At 48.0% G+C, this 22865-nt stretch overlaps 1 protein-coding gene and 1 long non-coding RNA gene across 3 annotated transcripts in view; one reads left to right on the forward strand and one right to left on the reverse strand.

Moving 5' to 3' along the window:
* Window positions 1–17193, reverse strand: part of LOC105181748 (PHD finger protein rhinoceros) — a 291086-nt gene extending 273893 nt beyond the window's left edge. For both annotated transcript variants that reach the window (XR_003113221.1, XM_025300857.1), the window contains exon 1: window positions 16398–17193. Coding sequence is in view for 1 of the 2 variants with exons in the window: in XM_025300857.1 (XP_025156642.1) it covers window positions 16398–16554 (157 nt within the window). In the remaining variant the exon portion in view is untranslated. The remainder of the gene's footprint in view (window positions 1–16397) is intronic.
* A 2515-nt stretch (window positions 17194–19708) lies between these two features.
* On the forward strand, window positions 19709–22681 carry LOC112589058 (uncharacterized). Its single transcript, XR_003113224.1, has 4 exons — window positions 19709–20681; window positions 20767–20983; window positions 21108–21238; window positions 21335–22681. It is a non-coding gene; the product is annotated as an uncharacterized LOC112589058 (long non-coding RNA).
* The last annotated feature ends 184 nt before the right edge of the window (window positions 22682–22865 follow it).

Genomic DNA, 22865 nt, shown 5'->3' on the forward strand with positions numbered 1-22865 from the left:
CTATTGCGGATGTATGTCAGCATCACGCATTTCCGCGATTCCCTCATGAAGCGTCGCGCGATTCCCTCGCCGAAAGGTAGGTCGAATCGTCTCGCAAGCTAAATAAACGTCATTAGTTTCTCCGCCGGGCGCAATATTCCTCGTCGTAGCGCGGAAGTCGAAGCAAAGCTGATAAATTGAGCTCCGGCAGCAACATCAGCTATCCCTATTTCAAAGAAGCATCTTGGCTACCACTTGACTATATTTTAGCCCCATCTGTGCGCATAAAACATCCGTAATAAATCGGCGGATATGAACGACACTCCTCCACGCATTTTTGCCCAACGCTGGAGACTCGCAAGAGAGGCTCGCGCGCGCTGCGCGCTGCGAGATCGACGGCCACGAGAGGATCCGAGAGAGGTTTCCCTCGCGTTCGTTGCGAAGTCCCTCGCGCTCGCGTGTTCGCCGTTGGACGCGTCGCGGCCTAACGAAACGCTCATGAACGCGCGGAGGAAGTCAAGAGGCGAGTTGTGCAACGCGAGTGGAAGGATAAAGCGATTTCCCACGGAGGCGGCGGCTCTCGGCAGAGGAGCGCAGGCCTCGCGCTGTCCCGGGTATTCGTCCGAACCCTTCTCGTCGTCGTCGTCGACGAAGAGAAGAAAGAGGAGGAGGAGGAGGAGGAGGAGGAGGAAGAAGAACTCGACGGTGTGCACGTATACGTGGTACACGGCAACGCGCGTAGACGATCAATCTCGAGAGCGTAGCGCAAGAAGCGGTGGAACCAGGCTGCGCTCCTCCGGAGAGCTTGCTAGACTAGTCTAACGAGATGTTATCCTCCTCTCCTAGCATTTTCCGCCGTCCTCCTCTTACGACCCTCTTACGATCTGATCGCTCTCTCGCTGTTCGCCCTGCCTCCCCGCCTCCTCTCTCTCTCTCTCTCTCTCTCTCTCTCTCTCTCTCTCTCTCTCTCTCTCTCTCTCTCTCTCTCTCTCTCTCTCCTCTTCGCTGAACGCTCGACCGCGGCTCTTTCCCGGCACTTCTTCCCCGCCGTGCTCGATCACGATCCCTCCCGGGGGCCTTCCCATTGCGAGACCGGGAGCATGCTCCAGATCCCGCTGACTCGATATCGAGACGAGGACACAGAGAGGGTAAAGAGGGAACCGATACCGTGCGCGTTTAATGAATGCAATCAAACGGGACGCCCACGGGACGGCGCGATCGCGAGGAGTCCTGTAGGTAATTCGCGCGAGATCGGATCACGGGCCCAGGATCCCCATCGTGGATCTGTGCGTGAGCCGGCCGATAAATCATCTTGAAGAATGAACGCACCGATATCGCGCGCCAGCTTGTGACGCTCGATATCGCCAGTGATCCGCTATATGCCGATAATGCGGACAGACTCTGCCGGCCGGCTATTTTAAATGTAAACGCGGGCGTCGGATAATCGCGAAGAAGGCGTCGGGACGATTATTTAAAGTGGGCGGGACGGAGCGGTCGGAGAGAGAGAGAGAGAGAGAGAGAGAGAAAGAGAGAGAGAGAGAGAAAGAGAGAAAGAGAGAGAGAGAGGGGTTACTAAGCCCTCCCTACAGATTCACAATATTATGACATCGCCGCACGTGCACGACGAATTGCGTCAATTAATTGCAAGCTGATGACAGTAATGGCATGGTAATTGCATCGAATGCTCTCGCGATGGTGCCTCGCGATTACGACGCGTCGGTGTTTCCCAAGGTGCGGCCGTTTCTCCTGAAGAGATAAACAAGGAAAGAGAGACAAGCTCAGATACATGAAAATGCGTTTATTGCCGCTCTAAAGTTTACCCTCTCTGAGAGCACCGCGGCAAGAGGAGAATTATACACACACTATCGAATATAAAAATATTTTAAAAGAAAGAAGGAAAAAGAAACAAGAAACAAAGAAGAGTGGAAAGAGAGAGAGAGAGAGAGAGAGAGAGAGAGAGAGAGAGAGAGAGAGAGAGAGAGCCCTTTGTCTCCTCGAACATTAACCGCGCGCGTGAACGTCAACCGGCCGAAGAACCGCTTAATAATTCTTGCTTTATGGCTGCCGAGCTACATCGCAATGTGCCCCCGCGCCGCATCTCGGCCGAGTAAACTGGCTTTTTGTGTCGGGGACAATTCCATCGCTCGCGCGCCGCGCTCGTACAACATGCATCATCGTAGGAACTCGCGGTTGTAACACTAAAAGTAATTGCACGCGCGTGCAACTCAACTCGGAGCGCAGTCGCTCGTTTCAGGGCGTGCACGACGACACGGCGGCGGCGGCGACTGCGGTGTACCGAGGTCTGAGCTTACGGCGCGGCGCGGCGCGGCAGAGATTCAATACGAGCTCGAGCGCTTTACGTCTCTCCGCCGGGCGTGCACTAACCTTTCCGGAACAAGAGAGAGAGAGAGAGAGAAAGAGAATGAGGGAGAGAGGGAGGGAACTAAAGGGAACAATCGGCCGTTTTCGCGCCGTTAAAATATCAACCGCGACATTATCGCGAACGCCCGTCCGACGTCGCTCGCGATTTGCGCTCTTGCCACGCTCGCTCGAACGTCGTGTGCTCGCAAACTCCGTCGCAAAAGTGAGCAGACGTACGAATTCACGCGGAATTGTCGTCCAAATTCCGCTTCATTCTGAAAATCGCGTCTTCGACTTACACGGTGGACTGTCAACCGATGAATTCTCGCGTGCACACATCAGTGTGATTTCAAAATTCAACAAGAGAAAATATTTGAATTGAGAATTCAAAGGGAGAAAATATTTGAATAATAGTGCATTCAATTAGAGAGAAAATATTTGGATTGAGAAATGTAAAGATATTTTTTTTTAATTGAATTTGCCGAATTTGTGCATGCACGTCGAAAGCAAATAAACGTGATTCGTTATTGAAGATGAATTTAATCACCCTGACGAAAGATCATGTGTTTTTCATCCATTTCGTCACATTTTACGTCCATCGAAAGAGTTTATTTTTCGAAATCTGCTAATGATGCAACTGGCTGAGAAGATCGCGGTAGGATAACATCTCGTTAAATTTCGCTGGAGCGAAGGTTGACTCCAAATTTCGCGACAGCCCGTAAACGAGATGGATCCACGAGATAGATGCCGGTGGACTTGCGAGTGTGTCCGACTCGAGAAGAAACAGAGAGGCCGACTTGTCTCGAGCGCGGGACGAAGAGAAGGAGACCCCGAGGAGAGGCAGTGCATGACGGCGCGTGGATGGCTCGGCGCATAATTACGTAAGGGTCTATTAAACAGGGAATCGTTAATGGCGATCTAATGGGGGTGGCGGCCTCGTGTCGTTGCACGCAGTGCACGTGGTCGACCGTGATCAGCCCGACCCGCCACCTTGAAGACTCATTCCGGAAACCGGTGCGAGGAGCTGCACGGCGCGATATAATTTATGCTCTCTCGCGGTAAACGGCGCGCGATGTTACGCTAAATCCGCTGCTACGTAATAAGAATCGCGCTCGTTCCCCGGCTGATCATCTCATCTCTCAACCTGCAGCTATTACTGGTTTTACACGAAACCAACAACAGACTATATATTCGGACTTACAGTAGAATCTTCAATGATAGAAAATTCCTTAGATCCCGCGCTAGGCAATATATATGCCACAGGAAGTTCAAACATTCATCGCGTTTGCGTTGCAACTGCAGCTATGACCAAAAGGATCGAGACAGATTAACACGGAACTGTAAATTCGAGTCTACGAAATAAAAGCCGAGATTTAAGATCCGCCCGTGAGAGAGATGCGGCTGAAAAATTCAGCATCCCTCAATAGTGTCGATGCATTTTCACAACGGCGATTGCTTTGTTTTCTTCCCGATTAAGAAGTGAACCCTCGTCACAGCCGATCCCGCATCTATCATGCCCCCTATTTCAGCCAACATTTCCATCGTGGCCGTGGAGGCAGCCACACGCGTGTATGCATGCATGCGTAAGGCGCGTATGCGCGCAGTGAAAAAAAGAGCGGACGAGAGACGAGACGCACGCACGCGGTCGCAGCGTTATCTGAAACGAGCGGACGTACACGACCGTGAGAGAGCAGAGCGTAGCGATCGGTTTAGACGAGTCCGCGAGCTTTTTGCTCGTCTGGCTCTCCGATCCGGTTGATGGATGGTTCGCGGCCGTAATATAGTCGGCATGCGGATCGGTTCGCTCTCCACCCGAGCTCTCGATCTCCTCCCTCGAATTCGCGCACGCACGCACGCACGCACGCACGCACGCACGCACGCACGCACGCACGCTCCGTTGGCTCGCGAACGACCTCCCCGATCGCAAAACACCGACCGAAAAAAGAATTCAAGGCTGTCACTTTTCCTGTCTTGTCGGGTATCCTGTCTCGTGCGTGCATGCGTGCATGCGCTCGTTTATTAAATTTTCCCGCCCGACATGTCATATCCTACGTCTCATTATATCGATGAAATTAATCGTCGAGATTGTTTCCCTAAATATTGGCAAATATATATCTTATCGTATTGAATTTAATTTACTTTGATCCAATTAATTTTGTCAGGCTTCAAGAAGGAAACATGACGAAAGATATACGCGGCATATACACACTTTTGATAGCATACACACACTTTTCACAAGTGTGTATATGTAGACGTAAGTATTCTTTCAATTATCTTTTCTTACGAAATCGCCGCTGAAGAGCACCGACTCTTTATTTCTGACGCACAACACGCGATAATGATCTTAATTTGAAAAAAACGCACGGTACGCACAGTTTCTTTGTGGTGATTTAATTTCCTGATTTTCCAGAAGACTAACCTTGAAAACCCTATCGCAAAAATGATCAAAACCAACGATTCACGGTGAAAGTCGCGCTACAACAAGACGCTCCCGGCGATGAGAGCCGGTCTCGATTTCAAGTTCGAGTTCGAGTTCAAGTTCTACTCGCGCTCGCAATCCGAGAAACGCGCGGTCCAGTGCCGCGACGAATTTTTCCTTCGCGAGCACAACCTGGAAACCTGTTCGGAATCGTCACAATTATGGGCGAGCATAGTATCGATAGGCGACTCGCCGACAAATTATTAACCGACTTTCCGATTAGACGAGAATGCAGCCTGTGTGAGCACTTTCGCGCGACGATCCAATAATCTTTTCCCACTGCTCTACCACATCAATACCACTCGATATCATGCGCATTTTCTGTGAGAAAATCTCAAATACATTTCTTCGTCCGTCAAAGTGCACATAAAGTTCTAGGCGCGAAAATAAAACAGACAAATTGATCGTCTCTACCCCGCTTTTCTAGCACGAAAAATAGATCGGCTGAATCAACGTGACGATGAACGAATCGAACGCGTCTTGGTCGAAGAAAATGAAATTTTTATATCTTACAACCAGATTTGATCCGTAAGAGTCAGAAATCCTGTTTCCTTCAACGAAAACATGTTTGGTTCATTCGCTCGCGGAAGAAGATGCTATTTAATCAATGGAACTGATTAACAACATCGTAATTCCAATAAGTCTTCTTGATTCAAGTATTATTACAACTAACACTCGAGTTCTTAAAATGACGTATATGTTTAGTTTCAATGAAAGCAATAATATACGTATCTCGTTTTTTCATCACGGAAAAAAAAGATCGGTGAAATCGACGTGATAACGAACGAGCCGAATGCATCTCGCTCAACAAAACAGATTTCCTGCTTCCTACGAGTCAAATTCGTTTCCAACAACCAGAAATCTGTTTCTTTCGATCGAAGCACATTCGGTCACACATACACACACACACACACACACACACACACACATACACACACACAGTCACGTTAATTCGACCAATCCTTACTCTCTTCAATGAGAAGCACGAAGCTTTCTCTCTTTCCCGTGGGAAACATCAATACACGGTCATCAACCTAAATTCGATGACGAATGTTAGAAAGCAAACAACTGGCGCTTTGTGCAATTTCGAACGCGATTACTTAGCGTCGTCCCGATGAATTAGCGTCATACATCCAGCAGAGACTGCACCGTCGTCGCGATGGGAAAAACTGCGCGCGCGCCAATAATCACCCATCCGCCATTCATTTTGCCTGACACTTCCATCAGTATTCCGCCACACCGAGGGAGAAGAGAACGGTGAGGAGGAGCAGGGGAGGGAAGAAACGATCATTCCGCCGCCGGAAAAATCGCGATCGCGCGCGAACGTTGTTTCCTGGAGCATCTGAGACGCGCTCCGGACTTTCCCTTTCGTACGCGCGCGGGATTCAGTCGGTCGAGGGAATCAGGAAATTCTCCGGGTTACCCGCCGCGCTGTGTGCGCGCGAGCGCGAAAAAGACCACGAAAAGGACTTTCACCGAGCGCAACAAAACATCGTCCACGAGAGAGACGCGGGCGAGCCCGGATCGTCTCCTGGCGCGCTCTCGGCCGCGTAATCATCGGTATCACCGATACAACAACCGCCTCTCGGCCGTCGCGATGTAACGAGGGACACGAAGAGGAATCTTGTCGGGAGGAGACTTTAATGCCCCTCGCATCTCGCGAGAAAGAGAGATCCTGCGCGTTTGCCACGGGTACAACTGAGAAATGGATAATTCCGAAGGACAGAGAGAGAGAGGGAGGGAGAGAGAGAGAGAGAGAGAGAATACAACTTCCCCGAGAATAACTTGGTCTTTTAAATGATTATTAAGCGACACCTGTAATTATGTAGACAACACCTGCAATTACATTGCCAACGAACGATATCATCAACGTTCCTAAGATCCGCGAGCGGAAATATATTTCATACGACCGCGCGTTGGCGGCGGCATCAACATCTTCATTGTAATTATTAGCCCGGATTCGTCCCACTGTCCGAGACGTTCACGTTCCCATTATCCCGACAGGTGGAAACGCGCGCAAAGCTCCGTTCGTAGAAGCCGGCGTTTAAAAAAGCGCCTCATTCACGGAGCCGGACGATATAAAGTCAGGGCGATCCGCGGAGATAATCCCGGCGAAAATAACACGTTGCCGTCGCGCGACTAGCCCTAAACCAACCGTATTGCAGGCTCGAGACCATCGCACGTCGCTCGCACCGCGCGGATCCGCGACGCGATCGGCCGCTGAATTTTACACGCTGGATCCGAGAGCGGAGCTGTTTCTCGCCGTTGTCCAACGGCGTAATGACGGATAATGACACAGACCGTATAGAGAAGCCGCGCGTGACGGGCCAGAGTCTATCGCGAGATAGAGAGACGCGGGGCTAACTTCTGTAATATAAAATGGCGAGCGCGCACCGTCCGCTTCACCTGCGCGACGTGCGCACGTGTATGCGGCTTGTTACACATGTGCGTTACACCGCGAGAGCTTTAGAGCAGCGATCCTCGCTATTATGCGCCCATATGCTGCGTGCGAGTCCGTTAACCCTTCGCCGGTAGGACGTCGGCTCGACCGGCTCGACGTGGCTTGGCAAAATTTCATTTCACAACTCTTGCCTCGTGTTGCACGGAGAAAGGAGGGACCGGCCGGCTGAATGACAGTGGATGATCGAAGGGATTTCAGCTGAAGGGGAATTTCGGAATTTCGGAAAATCTCGAAATCAAATTCGTTTGGTAACACAAGCGGAAATTTTCAACCGAAACGCGCTCTAGCTCGTTCGTCATCACGTCAAGCCCGCCGATCTGTTTTCTCCGTGCAACTCTTCGAAGTTTTACCTCTTTAGAGATGCCGTACGTTTAGAAATATGTCGTTCGATTTCTTTTTCTTAATTGGAACATTATCGATGAAATATCACGAGCATTACTGTGAATATTCGCATCGCAGTGAGAAATCGCATCGCACAACGAAAAGAGAAATCGTTTGATAGATTTCTTATTTATAATTAAATCAGTTCTTTTTGCTTAGACAAACTTAAATTGAATCGATAAAATGAATTTCAGTTTCTTCTGATTTTGGTTAATTTAAACAGACTCGCGGATACTTTCGGATTCGGAACGTTGCGGATCAGGTTGCGGACTGTGTCTTACGAGTCGTCGTTGCGATGTGAAAGAGAAGTCTATTACCATCACGATATTGCGGACTTCGCGAGGGACCAGTGATCCAGTTTCGCGCGCGGTAAATTAATTCCCGGACGACAGTTGCACATATCTCGTCCGTCGAACATCCTGAGAGAGCGCGCTGTCCATAAGACGTTTCAACGTTCCTCCTTTTCTCCTAATGAAGAGGATACGTACGCGCGTGTTGGGCAACAGTTCGGACTATAAATAGTTAATGACTCTCGTGCGGTTACTTCGTCGGCTAATCGTCGCAGAAGCGAATTGTAACTGCCGGACTAAGCTGGAATTATCTGCTTTAATACGGCCGATATGAATTTCATAATTGCATTTCATAATTACGTGAGCCGCGGTCAGTTCCCACAGCGGGTCTCGCGCGGAGTCTCATCGAAATGCTAGTGAGGACCTCTCCGCTTTAGAGAGCCGGCTTAGCATAGTAAAGGAAGAAAGAACGAGAGGGGGGGGGAGAGGGAGAGAGAGAGAGAGAGAAAGTACGCGCGCAGCTCCCACCTCTTCATTCCGTGTAAGTACCTAGCATGCTGCGAGGGTTACGTTCACCTGTGGCATGGCCGACTGCCAGCCGATAATCATCCCACTACTCCTCGCATTCTTTTTTAATTAGCGCGTACGGTCGTCCCTATTACGCTCGTCATGCAAAAGGCTCACTTACGTCTCTAATGGCAGAGAGATAATTGAAGGGTTATATAAATAGCGCGCAGCTGATCATTCTTCTTCTCCAGCGCAGCCCTTCTCATCCCTCGTTTTCGAAACATGCGCGTAAAACAAATCGTTCGCTTATTAAAAAGCTTGGAGGAACACTCGTCCGTCATTGAACAATAATTGCACCGCGAGAGTGTTATCAGTAAGTAATCGCGCTCCCTCCTATCCTGTGAGATCTTCGCGTGAAAAATAAGAAATTAACAAGAAGACTCCGGAATCTCCGGAGATCGCGCGAGATTGAATCTTCTCTGAAATTATTTCAGGCGAAGCTTCATGTAAATTCAAGCAGTCAATAATATAAGATTGCAGCAGGAGTCGCCCGCACGTCGACGAAGGATTCCCGCGCCTTGAAACACTTTCGAGCGCGCAGCGGCCAGCAGCCGACGGAAGCGTTAATCGCCTCGAGAAACAAGTCCGCGCTTGTAAATAATAAAAAAGAGCAATGGGACAAAAAGATTCTTCCCTCCGAGCAGGCGAGTCCAGTCTCGTCGAGTTCGACGCCTCTCTCTCTCTCTCGCTCTCTCTCTCTTTCTCTCTCTCTCTCTCTCTCTCTCTCTCTCTCTCTCTCTCTCTCTCTCTCTCTCTCTCTCTCTCTCTCTCTCTCTCTGTCTCTCTCTCTCTCTTTCGGCGCTGAACACGCGACTCGCGCGCGTTTTTCCTGCCCCGCGGATACCCTTATTACACACGTTTAACGGCGACGCGAGAATGCGTTTACCGCCACCGGTTATGCGCCGTTGTGCCGGCGATGAAATACTTTTAACGGCGTGCGAAGTAACGAGCATTATTTAAGCTCCAGTCGGAATAACCGCGCGTTGAAGAAAATGCGTCGTCGAGTAGATTCCAGCTTCCAAGCTGGGCGACCGCGTCGCGGGGAGCGGAAGGGTTGCGAGAGAAACGGATAATTACCACGGCCAGATGCCGAGTTGCAGCGCGTTGATAACCGCGCGCACCGCGGTTCCTTTTTTCTCCGCGCCCGCGGCGTCGGAATCCCGCTATTATGTACGCGCGAAAAACAAAGAGAGAGGAAGAGAGGAGGAGAGAGCGGTCTAGTGTTTGCCGTTCGCGTGATCCAAATAGTCGTTTCCTCCGTCTGCTGATAGTGATCGAAAAAATATCGATATCGCGCGCCTCGTGACGCGAAACTAGCGCGAGGTGACTGAAATTCCGTTAATTCCGCGCTCGTAAACGCGCTTCCTGATTTTCGCACTCGATTACTGCCGCTTAGCGAGCGAGAGTCGTCGAAAGAGAGAACCTCCCAACGTAAATCGCGAAAGATATTACAGGCTCCTGTTTCCTCGCCGCAGTTATCTTGATTAATGTAACGTCAGAAACGAAAATAACCCTCTAAACAGTCTCGCAAGATGCGTTGGAATAAAGATATTAACACTTGCAAAGTGACAAGTGATAATCAATCGAGATCTGCAAAATAGAGCCAACACTTTCCTCTTGCTGCGACACAGTCGATAAATAACCGTAAAATTAACGTGACAGAATTACGAAGAAAAAAAATGAGTGGGAAAAAGTGGATTGCACGTCGCGTTAATTTTACGGTTATTTATCGTCTGTCAAAATAAACAGGAAGGTGTTCGGGCTATTTTACGGATCTGCTCGCTCGACTGCAAATATCATTTTGTGCGGGGGAAAAGTTTGGTGAAATTAATGTGACGACGAATGAAGAACCATGCGCGTTTTACAAACTTTTCTTTCCGTGTGGATATATCTCTTTACTTCGATGCAATCCGCAAGAATTTTTAACGCATATCTTCTCGCTTCCGACGTCATCGATCAAGATTTCACGGCGAGGCACCAAGTGCCTGCGATCCTGCACTTGTGACGTCGCGAATTGCGAAACGAGCGACGACGTCGCTCGCCTCGCGAGTTTCTTTCGCAAAAGCCTGACGCCAGCTAATTGTTTGCAGTCGGTCTTTATATCGAAACGCTCTGCGTGATTCGCGAGAAGTTACGCCGCACCAAAAACTCGGCCCCAACTCGGGTCTCAAGTGAATTAAAAAGCAGTCGCTCTTGGACAATGACGCGATCGTAAAAATAGCAAAAAAGCCTGTTACTCATGCAGACAGCACTTATCCAGCGCTTGCATAATCAAAATAACTGTTTCCTCGGTTACACCTCGTGGAATTCTCGTCGGAATTCAACTCGCTCGTCGGCGTTAAACCGCCTAATAGCAGACAAGGGTGCGCTTCTACACGGCATAAATCATCGATATACTGCACCGAGACTCGATCGCGAAATTTTTATACGAAAAGAAAAAACGCGACACATGCACACACATGCTTCATTAACTTTATCATTACTCTTATATTATCAACGTATACGTTAACAATTCTTTTGCTATGGCGACAGAAGACTGAAACGATTCATTTACGTGAAGATTGGCACTTTTTACGCCGTGTACCGCGAATCGCGATTCCTCGGATTTTCTGCGCATTTCTCCACGTCATTTCCTCCACGTTGAAGAAATGCGCTCACGTCGCTAATATTCACGTTTTCGGTCGCAGAACAAACGCAACAACTGCAACGCGCTGCGACAACATTTCGACACGCTGAACCGTAAAGAAAGGAGGCGAAGAGGAAGCACGCGGGATCCCTCCATGAAATCCGCCCGCAGTTCGCTCGCTCGGAGGAGGCTCTCTCGCCCGGTTCGCGCGGCAGTAAAGAGATTTTAACTATTCATTGTTCTGGCATAATAATGGGAGCGAAATGGCCGCGCAACACTGGAAGAGGGTTCGCAGAGCGGTGGAGCGCACGAGTGAAGGATCCTAAGCGAGTTAATGTCTCTAATTATGACCGGTTATAAAATTACACCCTTCGCACCGGGTAGGAGTGACCGAACGCGTTCTGGTCAGATCGTAAATTTTCTTCAAAAACGAAGACGGTGGCCCGCCGCCGCCGCCGCCGCCGCCGGAATTTCAGATACGCTTTGCAACGCGAACAGATTATCAGCTCCTAAATCTTCCGACGGTCCGCCGGGCGTAAATCAATACGCGAATTTTCGTCTCGGTCCTCGCTCGAAATGGGGCCTTGAAAAACGTTGCGTGAAGCACTTAGCGTCGGTAATAAACATCACGATATTGCGAACGAGTCAGCGTCGAGCCGACGAGATCCTCTTGGGAAAAAGATTAGCGTTATCTTTCTGCATATAATTCTGCAACGCTACCGCAAATCGATGGAGGCCGCAATGTCATTTTACTTGGTAGTAGGATTTTATTGTATTATGTCTAACAACAGCGAAAAAACTCCTCGTCGACTTTTGTGCTTAAATCCGGAGCATCGTCACGCGTTATTTTCAATGTCAACTAACTTTTATCCGGAATCTACATTTTACATATTTTTAAAAAACGTCTACTCCCTTATATGCTTTATAACACTGTTATTACAACTGAACTTTTTGCTGCGCGCCCGTATACCTTCGCGCAAAATGTGCTCCAAAGAGCAAATTACGCCTCGAATACGCAACTAGACTTCTAGGAGCACATTCTACAGATCGAAAGCTAGCTACTTAGCGAAAAAAAACATCGATTTTCCCGATCCTCTACACCAGGATCTTCCCTTAATGTAGCAAAATTTTTCATTACTTGGAAGAAGCAAGAATCAACCAGAAAATCCGAGCGAATAAAAGATTTCTGCGGAAAGTTTCCGATCAGTCTATCGTTTTCAGTTACCTCATGCGAGTTCTAATGCAGCTGAACGACTAAATACCGAAATATCGCTTTCGCGAGAGGAATATCGCCTCACACGCGCGCGACATTTTCGACGGCGAAACGTTGCGAAATCGTATAAGGGACACATAAAAAATATATATTACTTCGCAGCCATGATTAGGATCGATCGCGAACAAGTCCCGTCGAGCAGTTTAATCTTAATTAAATCTCACACAGTTATCTAACATTGCGTGTGCGCCGAGGCATCCTGGATCTTCCTAGAAAATTGCATCCTATTGCAATCTATTCTCTCGCGCGGCGATCCTGCCGAGCCACGCGAGCGAACGCCGGCGCGGCAGTAGTCCTGATAAGGCCCTGCGCCTCGGCTGTATCTCATAAAATAAATCCTGCTATCGAAAGCCGTGAAGGGAAACCACACTTGCAACCCGAAACGAAACGCGTCTCGTCCGAGATAAATTGAATTCCCGCCGTTACACGATTATCCTCCTTGCCTCTGCCTCCCTCGTGCGCGTTTCTAATTAATATCCACCTGAATCGATTTTCGAATAAAATTAAGTTCCTGCGATTCACGTGTGTTTCCAGAATGTTTCGAGAGTAATTGAGGACTACTAGAGATAAACTCAAACGCGAAAATGTTATCTCGTACGTCGCGAGAATTTCAGAAATTTATAATCTAGAATCTAGAATTTACAATCCCGGAATTATTATTTATGGGGGCCGATAGAGATATTTCATATCTCGATCGATTTTGCGTTGTAGTGGAAAATTTCGTCACAATTTCATAAAGTAATTGCTGATAATTTTTATCGTTTACCATTTATATTTATCTGATTTCATTCATAGATAATTATCGTCATAAATAAATTATTGCCCTTCTTTAAGCACAATCGAAGGAAGAGCCGATAACTCGTTCCGTCGAAACCAGTGAATCAATGCAGCAATTATTGATATAACAAAAATATCATAAAAGCGCAATAAAGAGATCGTTAATATGGGAGCAGTACAATACAGGCTAATGACGTGTGCCTCTTGAAAACATCAAAAAGAGGCACGACGTCGATGCGAGTGCACGGTTGGTGGCGCAAAGAAAGGAGCAACTACGGCGTGGCCGTTAAATTCGGCGGATGCGCCGGTCTTATGAACCGGTATCGCGCCGAATCGGCATCGCGTGATTCATTAAGGATCGCCTTATGAGTTGTAAATAACATTAAGCAATCGTAAATCCCGCGGTCGTTAAATAAACGTGCTCGCGGGGCACGCCGCGCGAACAGTTATCCGCGGGCCACGTTCGTACGGAGTCCCGCCTTTTAACAGCAGCCTCGACACGTACGCGTATCATTCGCATCAAGGTTGATCGGAGGAGGACTCTACATGGTGGAATCGATGCCAGGAACGTCTCCTGCGCACCCCGAGTGCATGCATATGCATTGGTCGTACGACACATCGTCGCACGTCGCAGCGCGATCCGCCGTCGATTCGCGGAAAGTTATTCACCCCCGAGTGCGAGAGAGATGGACAGATGCATCGGGAATACTCGATATATGTATTCTTTATTTCAGCTACTTCAATCTCGAGATAAAACAATAATTTAGCTACGCGAAGACAAATCATCGGTTGGATTAACGACGATGACGAACGAACGAACGAACCAAACGCGCTTTGGTCAAAGGAAAACAAATTTCAGGATCTTAAAACAGAAATTCGGCTTGTAAAAAGTCGAAAAAAATTCCGCTTTTTATGACCGAACCGCATTCGTTCACATCATCGCGCTAATTCAGCCACCTTTTTTTTCCACGTAAACGAAGAAAAATTGCGGAGAAAAGAGCTTTACTCGTATTTTAAAACAAGTTCTTCCGAAAATATCTCCTTCTATGATGATTCCGTGTAGAAATTCTCTCGGCAAAGAGGGATCTCGTGAAGGAAGAAAAAACGTAAATTAAATATAGCGGGGCTTTGGTCCACGAGGCTCCATGACCAATAATTAATCGGATTATCGCGCGGCGCGATAAACTCACTGAGCTGTGAACAAGTCGTTCTTTTCCCCCGGTTTGTTTGCTTTCTCCGTCTTTAAATATCGATCGCCTGCGCGCGAAAAAAGTCTAACAAGCCGTTGTCTGTCAGTTCTGGAGGCCACGGTTCAATTAACTCCGACACGTCGCGAGACGGCGGCGGTTCCGGTATTTTCCTAACGCCGCGGCGTGTCCGAGTGTGCTAATCGCCGCGCTGACGATGATCTAACGCGAAACGCAATCATCGCGGAAAAAGGCCGGCCGGCCGTGTCAAAATTCATTGACACTTATCTGGCGCGTTCTCGTTCGGCTGCCAACAGAAAGCGCGTCGTCGCGACGTTAATTCGCACTCTCCCGGCGGGATCGCGACGAAGGCTCATCGGTTTTATGATCGACGCGCGCGCGCACACGATGAGACGTGCTTCCGCCTTTCTAAGCGCGTACGAATTAATCGATCTGATCGAGCAACGGCGATGACAAACGTGGCCCGACAATGAGCGCATTCCTAAACACCATAGGAAACCGACCCGAGTCCATTAACGGATCGCTTAATTGCGATACTATACACGTCGCGATGTAGCGGCGGCGCCTTGAGGAGCGCTACTGGAGCTGGCATGTCGCAAAGTTAATAGCGCCTGGCGATTTTTAAGAGAGTGAAACCAATTGATAAATATTCTATACGTATCTTGCAAGACATCGAGATTGAAAAGCGAAATAAAGAATTAACATGAGCTCGAGAGTTTGCATTAAATCTGTGTACGAAATGATGAAGAAGATTGTAAAAATGAAATCGTGATGCATCGTCATGTATTCAATCGCGTAATCGTGTCCAATTAAATCTCTCGACATTGTAAAAATATTTTAATACTTTAGCCGATTTCGGAGCTAAGGTGTTAATATTTTTTTACGCATTTTCTTCAATTTAAGAATATAGAAATATAAAAATATTACGATAGAAATATTTTAATTCGGATCTTGATAGAAATATTGAAATAAATTTCCGGTATATTTTTTCGGAATAAATTAATTCCGGCCAAATAGGCTCGCTGTATCACAGATATGATAAATTCCCTTATTTTTGCGATTCACAGTGAATCCTACGAAGTATGTTGACGCGAAACGATGGCGGATGCACGAGCGTACTTTCACAGAAGCGACCGAGAGCAAAGGTCATTCTTCATCGGCAAAGCTGAGAGGAGCAACAAAGTTCAGGCATTCACCGTCACTGCAATGATCTGCGGAGAGTATAGTCTCCGCGCGAGGATGAGAAAGAGGAAGAACGGTGGTGGACGAGAAACGCAGTGAAATGTCCTTTCACCTTTCTATGTTATTACATTTTTAAACGGACGTATCATTTCGCACAGATAAGACCGTAAATTAAGTGAAGGTAATAACAAACTGAGGATAGCAATTTGTTGTTATTTCGATCACCGATCAGACAATGAAGAAGAAGAAAATTTACAATCAATGCACGATTAAATCTCTTCCGAGAAAGTCGCATAAACATCGATCCGTTACCACGTGATTCTCCGTTTAACCTTACTTCTTACGTTCTCCGCAGCGCGCGATGAAAAGGTTACGCCTCGTTTTTTGTTGCTCCTCGTATACGCTCACTCTCATGCTCCATTGTCGCTGATGTAAACAATGCGCGCTATGCCGTATCGGCAGGTCAAATTAAAGAGGACGTATCGATATTCCTCCCAAACAAGCCCATCCCCTTATCTCAGTTTTTCACTCCTATTTTCATCTTACGTTTCTTCCTACGACGTTTTATCTCAACGGCGCACATTACGACGATTAGAACGAAGCCGCTACGAAATCGTCGAGCAATAATAAATATACAGAATCGCGCGCTCGCGGGTTGAAAAAATAGCCGCGACGTCCAAGGGTCAGCCATCTTGCCCACTCTTTTTCCCCGAACGCCGCGCCATATTGAAACATGACTTTTTTCAATGGAGCATTCGAGATGAACGATTGACACGTGCCGAGAGAACGAATGAAAAGAAAAATTCGACTTACCTGAATCAACATGCGGACGATCGCCGGCTGCCGGAAGGGGCTCGTCGTACTCCAAGGTCGCGGTGTCCTCGGTCGCCAGCACCAGTAGTACGGAAGTCAGCAGGAACGACGTCAGCAACACTGTCCTCGCGGAGTACCGGCCACTGCGGCGAGTCATTTTTCCCTCTCGTCTGTCGCACTTTCTCTCACTTTTCCGCACTATTTTTCCCGTTCGTCGCACCGCGATCGCACCGCACGCGGTTTCGCGGTCACATCTTTTCGATCCTCGTAGGGCCGTTCGCGTTCGCGGGGGCGGCCGCCGCGCGCGCGACTCGGCGCCCCGAGAAAACCGCGTTGTGACGGAACCGAGACCGCACCGGAGATTCGTCACACTTATGCGGAAACCCTTACACGCTTTTTCACGCGTGGCTCCAGCCGCGGTCAGCGAGCCAACACGACGGCGACGATCTCGTATCGCGGGCGACGTCTACGCGCCGTTCGACGTGCTCCATGTGCGCCTCCGGTACGCGCGCCTCGAGTAAAAAAGACCCGCCGACGTTCGACTCTTGTTATTGTTATGATACACTCCACCGCGATGAATCGCGACGCGATGTCGAAACTGTGACAGCAGGTGAGGGGTCGGGGACACCGAGGGGAGGGGAGGGGAGGAGAGAGAAAGAGAGAGAGAGAGAAAGAGAGAGAGGCAGAGAGAGGAGGGAGGCACCACGCAGTTAATGTTAATTGATAACGCGAGCTACCCGTTTTGAAAGAACTGTGCGCCCGCCACACCGGCCCATACTCTACTGCTACGCCGCAGTCAGGTGTTTGGAATAGCCGCTACGCAACCGCGGCGACATCTCCCGGCCGCCCGCCGAGATAGCCGCTGGCGCGCCGTCACGTGAGTCGCGCGCGTTCTCCTCTCTACGCGCGCGCTTACTCACTCTTCCCTCGCGTCTCACGTGTCTCCGCGGGCCCACCGACGGATTTCATTCATAGGGAGCCGTCGCCGCCGCGACTCCGCGATCTGTTCCGCGCGTATTCGCGCGTGGAGTGACCAGATCGCCGTGCACCGCACGTACGACTAGATTATTGCTCTTTTTGTCGAAACGACACGAGTCCGGAATACGTATGAGAGTCGCGGGCAAAATGAGAGCAAGTCAAAATGCGACCGAACGCGTCCCAATGCTCGCGATACTTTTGGAAAAAAAAGTCTCGTCCGTAATGTGATAAAGAAAATCAAGAAAAATCTCCACTTAAATAATTCTTATTTAATCTCAATTTAATAATTCTATAAATATCTCTACTGTTCGTTTAATGTCTCAACAAATATTCTACCGTGCCCGTATAATTACTAAATTAATTAATTACTAAAAGATGCTTTCGGTTTCTCTGTCTTTCTCTCGAGTACCTTCGAGCATACCGAAACACGATTGTACTCGGTACATAACCTGCCATGATACAAGCAAGATAACGAAATGCTACGTAATTAGGACTCAATCAGGACCTCGACAATGTCTGTATCCGAGCGATACAGAATCGACAATAGCCCCTCTGATTTGTGATACTCTCTCTCTCTCTCTCTCTCTCTCTCTCTCTCTCTCTCTCTCTCTCTCTCTCTCTCTCTCTCTCTGTACTATTCCCAATCTGTGTGTAAGAAGCGACTTTTAACCCTACCGAAAATGATTGCGTAGGAAGTTACCTTGCATCGTATGAATCCGCGACGGCGGTGGCGAACGGGATTCTCGCGCGATGCAACAACCTTGATGCACCACCTCTGTGCGGTCAGCGTGGAAGACTCGCAGGCATGCCTGCCGGTATTTAATTAAGCCCGGTCGTTCGGGAGAAAAAAGCCGTTGGTACAGGAAGCGATGGGTTTCGAGTACGCGAGCAGCGGACCGTGCTTCGAGCGACCGTTACGCGACATTGGCGTAGTCAGGCGAATCGATCGCCCACGCGCTATCGATCGTGATCGATCGAAGCGAGATATCGCTTGATCGCTATGACTTGAAGTGTTTGCTTCTAGACGAAAGGTGCGAAAGCTGTCGTAACCTTAACCTCTCACTATGTGTTCTAAAATTCAGTGCCAGTACTGAAAATACATAATTTGTGTCACCTATATTATAGATTTTCAGTGCTGGCAATAAATACTGGAACACACAGCCTATATTAATAGTACCGATAAATTATATTTTTTCCCGCGTTTGCATGCGTGTGTAAAATTCATCTCCACATTTCGAAATCGTATCTGTAGACACTTATTGAAGTAAAATCTATATATTACATCTGATAGGAACTTTTACGAATCTTGTATTAAAATTCTATAATTATATATTTCGATATCACGATACGAGAGATACGATTGAGGTTAAATGCGACGACGCTTGTAGATGCTTTTCGAAACAAGATTTGTATTAAAATTCTATAATTATATATTTCGATATCACGATACGAGAGATACGATTGAGGTTAAATGCGACGACGCTTGTAAATACTTTTCGAAACAAGATTTGTACGTCACATCTGACATAAGTTTTTTACGATTCTACGTAAAAAACCTATAATTACATATTTCTATCTAACCACACGATAACGTGAAATACGATTGAGGTTAAATGAGGCACGACAACTCCCGATCGACAAAATGCAAAGTCGTTAAGGATGACCGTTCACCTCATCGTTAAATTGCGATATTTGGCACTTTCGAATCGACTCGAAAAATTTTCGACACGCGCCGTAAACGCAATGGGCCAATCGGTGTGTATCGCGCGTAACCTTCTCGGCTTCCCTTCCTTCCTCCTTACCACGCCTTCTCTCTACCGTCACCCTCTCCGTCGGTTACAAACGAACAAGTGGTCTGCGGTTTTTCATCCCGAGGAAGAAGCGAGCGGTCGATGCACCTGAGGAGATCGCGGGTCAATCGCGACAGCGATGTTCGCTCCGAACTCGTATTTGCGCGGCAGCCATTAACAGCTATTCGCAACTTCCGTGCACACCGCGCGACGCAAAAATGACGAGTGTCACTGACGACAATGATAAATATCACTCATGATGTGAGGCAATATTCTAGATGCTCGTCAAAATTCCAGCAGAATAATCGCGCTTGTTGTTTCGTAAAATTCGCTCGCCTGGAAATCACACTTCCAGAAATGATTCGACACGAGTCGAAAAAAATTCAGTCGAAAACAGACATAGACGTCGTTTTCTTAAATTAGTATCAAGTAAGATATTGAGATCGAAAGTAGGATCAAAATTTCGATTCGGGATGGCGCGGCCATATTTGAACTTCTCAGTCGGAAAGCCGGCACATCGACCGAATACCGCTACCTGCAGCTAACGCGCGTCCGACAGATCGTCGTCGAGCCAATCTCTTAATTCCGATGCGATCGCGAATACATTTCCGCATTTTATGGAGCTCCGAAAAGGTATATCGCGCGCGCGCGCGCGCTCGCCCGCCGAATCCTCGTAAATACATTCGACGCCATTTCGCGAAACACGATCCGACACGTTCACGCACACATACATGCACACGTACACGCACACGCGCAGATCCACCGTACAACTCGAAAACAACATCGTCCGTGTCGGCTAATCTGCAGGCCGGTGGACGGCCGTCGTACATATTCGAAATATCGCGCGCGAGAATCTGCGGTAATATCTAAACGCCATACCATACGCATTCAGCAAGACTCCTGCGGTTAAGAGCGCCGAGGACACCCACATCAATTATTCGATGCTCCGTACCCTTCCGCCGTCGGCATCAAAATGGACGAGTGCAATCGACTGCATCAGATAAATCGATGCGCGCGCAGAGCGCCTACATCGAAATTGACTATCGGCAACTTCACGCAATTTAACGATGTGTTAGGTTAAAGTTCTCTGGGACGCGAGAGGTGCGAAACCGCGGCACGTCCAGCGCCGCTGTATGTAAATGCACAATTCTGCTCCTATGTTTCTCTACTTTTCTCACTGACTCGCCGATTCTCCTGCTCCTTTTTTCCCGGTGAGCCCATGAGCAACAGATTCTCTCACAAGAGCCGGTTCTACTGGTTTCCAGGTTAGATTCGCGGACAATGTTGCCGCGGTAGCGCGAGAATTCGACACTTTTATCGATTGTCGCCGCCGTATTATCTCGAGGAACGTGGTTTTGCTTGTAAGGTCGCCGATTACGGCCTTAGACGAAATCCGCCGGCGACGTGTGTTATTTTCGCACGGTGCAACACGAACCGCTAATGTTTGATTTGCGATCCTCATTTTTGCTGACTCGAAGAAACACAGAAGTTAATATCTTACTAGGTGCTTTGATTTGTATGTTAAATTTTATTTCCTAATATAATTATTCTGTATTAAATAGTTAAATAGACAGAAGTAAACAGAAAATAATGATTCGCAGGTGCGTAACAATAGCCGAAAATAGGAAACGACAAGGAAATCGCTCGTTCAACTTCCTGTCTCTTACCACGATACGTGAACATCACCCGGCAGAAGCTCAGTCGCCGAGGAAGCTCCGTTTCCCCCATTTCCGTCGCCGATTCGCCCTCCATCGAGTCGACGAATAAATGGAAGAACATTAGCTGCGCTCACGCTGCTGCTTACCGCGGCTCGTCGTCGTAAGGGGACAAAATTTATTGCATCAAATCAGTTATAAAATACGCCATAACTCTCACTCGATTTACGACCGCACCGACGGCGTCGACGACACGACCCTTCGTAACATTACACTGGGTGTTCCAGATTCGCCATTTCTCGAAGCAGAAAACGAGCGAGAGGCGATGGCATACGGATCAATTTCGTGGACATCAATAACTTTTCGCTTCTCTCACTCAACGCTCGAAACTTCCACCACACATCATATCCAGGTCCAGGTAATATTAAGTAAATATTATTCCGTTATGAAAATCGAGTTGCATTAAAATTTGGCTTGTTTCTGGAATTTTAACTCGACTAATTCTCGCAAACAGAAGAGAAAAAGATTTATTCGCCGTCATGAAGACTTGCGGCGATGTTAAAAGGAGGAAGTTGAATTTATATTCATCTAGGAATTCATATAACTGGAAGGAGAGACACCTGGAACACGCGGGCCACTCTGTAGATACGCGGAGTATACGAGGGCGCACGAGGTGCATCTAAATATTCATACGCGATGCATCACCCGTTCCACCGCGTTGCGCGCCGCGCGCAGCAGCGTGCAGATATGAAAATTTAGCGCAACAAATGTTTATATCCCCGTGGCGAGCGAGCCGGCGGCTTGTTAATGCGCGTACGTCGTACATACCTGCCGGGTGGAGACTTAATTAAAAATCGAGTTCGCCGGAATACCGGAGAGGTGGAATAAATTTCGCGTACACGAGCCATTAATTAGAGCGCTATCGCGCGCGCTACCTCTGCGACGCGCATTTTCGTGTTCGTATTCAAGATCAAAAGAGGCCCTTTGAAAAGACACAGTAGGAAACACATTTGTCATGCGTGTATGCGATACCGGCGATGAAATCCAAGATAAACGTGACGCGTTTTCATCAGCAGACGTGCCAATGCATGAACATTGGCGAGAATCGTTGCAATTTATAATAATAATCCTATATTAAAAGATAATCGCGATGTAAGACACACACCGCATACGTGACTCATGCCGCGATCAAGATCGGGCGAAAAAAAAAAGAAAGAAAGAGGAGAAAAAAGAACGGCCGCTCCGTTTCTCGCTGTTCCGCAACGGGGCGTGTTTTACGACGCCGGTGTCTCTCTCGTCTCGTATTCTCCGCGCGCGGTATCTCGCTGCTACGATCTGGCGCACATTGTGCGTGCCTCCTCTAAGCGTGTACGCTATTGTTTCTGCTGACGTTTTGACACACGCGAAAAACCGCGATTTACGCAGCGGCGCGCTCAGACGCGCCCACGCGGTGCACGAAAATTTCCGAGATTATCGAGAAGCCGAAGCACTTCCAGTCGCCACACTAAATTAGCGTGCGCGTATTGTGCAAAAGGAAGATTATTGTCTCGCGCGAAACCGCGAGTAATTGACCTTTACCGAGCGTTACTTAATCCATAAACGACGCGTACTTCGCGCAGGAAGTCTCCAATTATTCAAGGATCCTTCAGCTGCAAATCCGCGATTTCTCGCGGCTTGAAAAGAATCGGAGATTCCGCAAGGCCGCACGTGTGTGAAGTTGGCCCCGCACTTTTCGAATTTTGTATTTTTTTTAATTGTACTTACTGCATTGTACTACGTTTGTGCCGTATTGTGCAGCAATCCGCAACTCTGTAACTCAAAGCGTACTCAAGAAAATTAAGAAAAACTAAATTTTTGATAGCCTCGCATTTTTCGAATTTTGAGTTTTTCTTTATTGTGCTGTATTGTGCTACATTTATGCCATAACTCCGCAACTCTGTAACTCAAAGCGTACTCAAGAAAATTAAGAAAAACTTAAAATTCGAAAAGTGCTGAAGTGCAACTTCACATACATCAAGGTCACGTTGATATTCAGCAATCAGCAT

The sequence above is a fragment of the Harpegnathos saltator genome, unplaced genomic scaffold (genome assembly GCF_003227715.2).
Source record: "Harpegnathos saltator strain DR-91 unplaced genomic scaffold, Hsal_v8.6 scaffold39, whole genome shotgun sequence".
In the NCBI taxonomy this organism is placed as follows: domain Eukaryota; kingdom Metazoa; phylum Arthropoda; class Insecta; order Hymenoptera; family Formicidae; genus Harpegnathos; species Harpegnathos saltator.